The 5,339-nt window shown below is 46.3% G+C and overlaps 1 protein-coding gene across 1 annotated transcript; it reads left to right on the forward strand.

The window, feature by feature from the left end:
• Positions 1-1,652: 1,652 nt before the first annotated feature.
• On the forward strand, positions 1,653-3,642 carry LOC119328934 (chaperone protein ClpB1-like). The gene is made up of 6 exons (XM_037601924.1): positions 1,653-2,067; positions 2,189-2,307; positions 2,424-2,764; positions 2,841-3,111; positions 3,191-3,388; positions 3,475-3,642. The coding sequence occupies exons 1-6, from the start codon at positions 1,653-1,655 to the stop codon at positions 3,640-3,642; spliced, it is 1,512 nt and encodes a 503-aa protein (XP_037457821.1).
• Positions 3,643-5,339: the final 1,697 nt, after the last annotated feature.

Consider the following 5,339-nt stretch of genomic DNA (forward strand, 5'->3'; position numbering starts at 1 on the left):
AGGATTATAGTGGAACCCTTTTTTTGGCCGTGGAATTGCCCATGCCATGCCTTTGGACAATTCTTCCAACTCCAATGCATGCAATCTATTGAGCTAAGCATGCCAAGAAAGCCGCGAGCTTTGTTCATCGCCAAAAGCCTTGCGGCGTCTTCAGCGTTGGGAGATCTCAAATACTCCTCGCCAAACACTTGCACAATTCCGACGGCCGGCGGATGGCTCCAGCGGGCGCGCAATTCCGACGGCCGCCAGAGTCTGAATTGTGTGACCAAAAGCCTTGCGACGTCGGAATTCCGACGGCCGGCGGATGGCTCCAGCGGGTGGCGCGGTCGGCGGCGGCGGCGCGGCTGGATGGGGGATGGGAGGTGCGAGCGAGCGCGAGAGAGTCCAGCGCGCAGGAGCGGGCGCAGCAAATAAGCGGCGCGTGATTGAGTTTTGGCCCGCGCGCTGGACTATGTATGTCGCGCGCGCTGTTTTCGTGCACCCGCTGGTGCAACTATTCCGGTTGCGCGCGCGCTAAAACGGGGAATTTTGCGACGTGGCGCTAGTTTGGCGCGCCTATTGGAGATGCTCTAATGCATGCAGGCATGTGGATGTGAAGAGAAGGGTGGAGGAATCATTTTTATGCCCACAACTAACATGGTGATAATTTGCGTAGCAGACGCGTGGTAACTTTTTACTCGGAAAAAAAATTCGTCAGAATATATCAATATGAGATGTAGTTTCGAAAGTCTCGTCGCGACGAGTCTTTTATGTCAAAACAGTTTTTCAATCAGAACAATGGTTTGAGCTAGAAAATATTTTAAATTTTAAATTTTATTGAAATCTTTGCTGACATCAGCATGTGTCTCACATGCATGCATGCATACTTTTAAATCAATTGAAGCTAATTAGGAGAGGGGAGTTCGCGCGGGCTAAAAAATTTCTTGGGCTACATGTGCGTATGCTCCGTCGCGTATCGTTCGGATCTATTACTAATGAGCGGTCAGTTGGAAATTAGTCCGCTCCTTATATTACAAGAGGGATATTGGTGTTTAAAAAAGACGGAAATGTAATTCTAGTTCAATTAGTTTCCCGGCCTTGTAATTGTTCTATACCGAGTCGGATCGACAATCTATGGTTTACCCGCGTATAAATACGTGATCGACCGCGGCACATCGATCGACCAGCAGTACAGGTAGACTAATTTGTTGTGCGGCAGTGTTCAAAAAAAAAAGATTGTTGTGCGGCAAGTCCAATATCGAATCGGATCGGGCCGATTTTTGGTCGCCTTCTTCTTCAGTTGGGTCAGAAAATATGTCGTCCTGGTCTTGCCCCGAAGGCTTGTTGTTCGTCGCGGCATCTGCCGTTGCTAGTGTTGCTGTCACCTGGGCAACGTGGGCCTTGCTCGAGGACCACCACGATAGGCTCGCCTACAACGAGCTCCTCGGCATCAAGCCCTTGGACGCCACCGGCAGCCTCAGGACCTTGGACGCCGCCGCGGCTGATCCCGTCATCGGCCGTGATGACGAGATCGACCGCGTCGTCTGCATCCTCTGCCCGCGGGGGTCGGCAAGACGGCCATCGTCGAGGGCCTCGCACAGCGCATCGCTGCCGGGAATGTCCCCGAAACGCTCGTCGGCGCGCGCATCGTGGAGGTTGACATGGGGTCCATGATGGCCGGGACGCACTGGCGCGGCATGTTTGAGCAGCGCATCAAGGACGTCATCAAGGAGGCAGAGGAGGCGGAAGGCAAGGTCATCTTGTTCATCGACGAGATGCACATGGTCGTTGGCGCCGGCGGCGACAAAGGAGGCCCCATAGATGCCGCCAACATCCTCAAGCCGGCGTTGGCCCGCGGCCGCATCCGTTGCGTGGGCGCCACCACCTCCGAAGAGTATCAAAAGTACATCCAGAAGGATGCAGCGCTTGAGCGTCGGTTCCAGAAGGTTGTCGTCGAGGAGCCGAGTGTGCATGCGACCATTGCCATCCTGCAGGGGCTGAAGCACAGGTACCAAGAGCACCATGGCATAAAAATCCAGGACGATGCTCTTGTAGCCGCTGCACATCTCGCTGCCCGCTACATTACAGGTACATATACATACGTCAAGTATTCAGTTTACTCTTATAGTATCCATCACTTAATTATGGAAACTATACGATTGTTTATTTATGTTGAAGATAATTAATTGATGTATTTGATCATTGTCAGGCCGCAAATTCCCTGATAAAGCAATTGACCTTATGGATGAGGCATGCGCCACAACAAAGATGCACGCGGACAAACAAACGACCGCGGAAATTGTTGTTAGCCCTGGACATGTAGCACGGGTAAGTCCCAAATAAACATATATATGAATACTTAATTTGCATATGTTTTACTTTTTACGAAGATTCACGTATGTTAATAATGTGATGTGTTTGTTACATCAAAATTTTATTCGAAGGTTGTGAGCCGATGGACTAAAATTCCTCTCGCTACACTTGACCAAGAGGAGAAGGAGAAGTTGATCCACCTAGCGAAAAAATTGCATGAGCGTGTTGTTGGCCAGGATGAAGCTGTTAATTTGGTTGCGCAAGCAGTCCTACGTTCTAGGGTTGGCTTTGGTCAATCCGAACAACCAATAAGTGCATTCCTCTTTTTGGGCTCGCTTGGCGTCGGAAAGACAGAACTTGCTAAAGCCCTTGCTGAGAAGATATTTGACAGCGAGAAAGCATTGATTCGCTTTGATATGTCGGAATATGCTCAGAGTGGATCTGTGACACGTCTCATCGGAGGATCTCGAAGGTTTGATTCTTAGACTTTTTGCACACTTCTTGTTTCTCGGCACTCATATCTCACAAATTTAGTTGATTTTCTATAGCTACGAAGAAGATGGACAACTCACCGAGAAAGTCAAGCGGTGCCCATATAGTGTTATCCTTTTCGACCAAGTGGACAAAGCAAATGATTCAGTACTCAAGGTTTTTCTTCAACTACTTGACGATGGTATGTTGACCGATGGCAAAGGGCAGGTCGTAGATTTCAAGAACACAATCATCATTATGACATCAAATCTAGGAGCAGAGCACCTAACATCGAGAATGGCTGAGAAAAATACAATCAAAGCTGAAAGAGATCTTCTCATGAAACAGGTTCGTGAATCCCAACTATGTATTGTAACGTCCTCGGTGGGCAAGCCAATGATCGTCTTACAAATGACTGTTCATGCAGGTTAAGAAGCGCTTCAAGCCTGAACTTATCAATAGACTAAGTCAGGTTGTGATATTTGAGCCACTTTCGCATGGTGACTTGAGGGAGATTGTGAAAATCCAGATGAAGAATGTTGCTGCAACGGCAGCTAACAAGGGTGTCTCTGTACTTGCAACTGATGCAGCCCTAGATGTCATTTGGTCAGAATCACATGACCCGGTGAGTATATAATATATAGCTTAGTTTTCATAACGATCACAGGATGAAGATCCATTGTCCAGTTTTTAACGCTTCGTCGATCGTAGGTGGACGGTGCAAGGCCCATAAGAAGGTGGGTGCAGAATCACGTGACCACGATTCTCTCAGACATGCTGGTCGATGGAGAAGCCTGTGCAGGCTCGACAATCTCCATCGATGCTGCGGACGATAAGAGGGTTCTAACGTTCCAAGTGATGAAGAAGCAAGATGACTAGGCAGATCAATGAGATGATTTTAGCCGTTGTAACTCCCATGATAGATAAAGAAAATGTATCCTAAAACATAATGCATAGGCATGTAATGTACACAGAAGTGATCAGGTGAACATATTGTATTGTAGTAAATAAAGGGTTAATGAATGTAATGACAAGTGCGTATGGGTGTTTGTTGTTTCTTTGTTTGACTGTTTTTTCTTCTTTAACTTTCAATCGGTAAATAAGTTACTATTTCGCTTCCCAAAAAAATATGGGTTTTTCCGGAATTGTCAGCAGAGGGCACACCGGGTGGAGCACTCCAACTATAATAAAACTAGTAACACAAGAAAGTTTCAGTTTCAATATTATTAAGATGTAAAGTTATTACAAATTAGAATCCAGACGCACAACTTTGGCACACTAAATTCATTTCAGCAAAATGGTGACTCGTTGAGCACAAACCATGGTACTCAGATAAGATCAGCGGACCGGGAACAAACATAAATAGTGATTCCTTTTCTTCAACCCCTTGTCCTCGCCGTGGAAGTTACCTATAGAACTGGCACTACTCGGCAATGAGAACATCGACCTGCCTGATCCAAGAGGACCCCTCGTCTTCCCTTCCCATCGGTGGTGACTCTTAACTTACGATCTAGTTTCAGTGACATTAGTGGTGTATCATTACCACCGAAATCACTAGTTAAGGGGTATTCTTTACGGGGTAGCTCGATCTCCAGTGGCTCCACGTTCAACACATGGCGGAAATAGAAGGATGGCGAGGAGCCGAGGACCAAGAAACCGACCAATCCAAAAATCTCGGATCAGCAGGAAGGAAACTAGAGGCTGGCAGTGCATGGACATATACACATACGCTACACGGTCCACGGATGGGATGAACGGCACAGCAATGCTATCCACAGTGCATACTGGTGGCAGCAGCGGTGGCAGGTCGGTATTAGGAAAATGATGGCGAGCCATCATGAATTCGATGATGGAGTACCAACACAATCGTCGGCACCGCCACTACTTCGACCATTACATTAGTGCAGAACCGGGCAATAGCACCGGTTCGTAAGGCCTTTTAGTGCCGGTTCGGTAACCGGCACTAAATTGTAGGCACTAAAGCCCCCCCCCCCCTTAGTACCGGTTCAGCACGAACCGGTGCTAAAGGGCAACCACGTGGCACGAGCCAGCTCCGTGGGCGCGTAGGACATTAGTACCGGTTGGTAACACCAACCGGTACTAAATGTTTGGGTGTGTTTTGGTTTTATTTTTTATTTTTACTTTAATTTTGTGTTTTCAATTTAATTTAGTGATTGTTTTACATTATAATGAGTTGTTAAATCATTAGGTGATTAGTTTGACTGGATGCATGGATCCTAACTAAGTCATCAAGTATGTGTCATATCCATATTATATATACTTGATCACCTACTTAAGTGATCGAGGTAATATGGATATGGCATATACTTGATCACTTAGCTAGAATCCATCCAGTTGAAACTAATATGCAACTTCTTTCATAAATGATATAATAACTCATCATCATCATCATATTAATTAATATAAAAACTCTTGCATCATATATATCATCACCAACGGTTTTCATAGCAAAGATATCATTGAGTTCAACATGGTAATGATATTATAAGCGTTCATAACACCACAAAAGCAAATCACTCTTTGAGATTAAGTTCAGGACGAAGAACACAGACATG

This window comes from Triticum dicoccoides, chromosome 7A (assembly GCF_002162155.2).
Source record: "Triticum dicoccoides isolate Atlit2015 ecotype Zavitan chromosome 7A, WEW_v2.0, whole genome shotgun sequence".
In the NCBI taxonomy this organism is placed as follows: domain Eukaryota; kingdom Viridiplantae; phylum Streptophyta; class Magnoliopsida; order Poales; family Poaceae; genus Triticum; species Triticum dicoccoides.

Coding starts and splice junctions, on each gene's coding strand:
- LOC119328934 (XM_037601924.1), top strand. CDS start 1,653: ATGGCCGGGACGCACTGGCGCGGCATGTTTGAGCAGCGCATCAAGGAC. Junction 2,308..2,423: donor GCCCTGGACATGTAGCACGG/GTAAGTCCCAAA, acceptor TTTTATTCGAAG/GTTGTGAGCCGATGGACTAA. Junction 3,112..3,190: donor GAGATCTTCTCATGAAACAG/GTTCGTGAATCC, acceptor CTGTTCATGCAG/GTTAAGAAGCGCTTCAAGCC.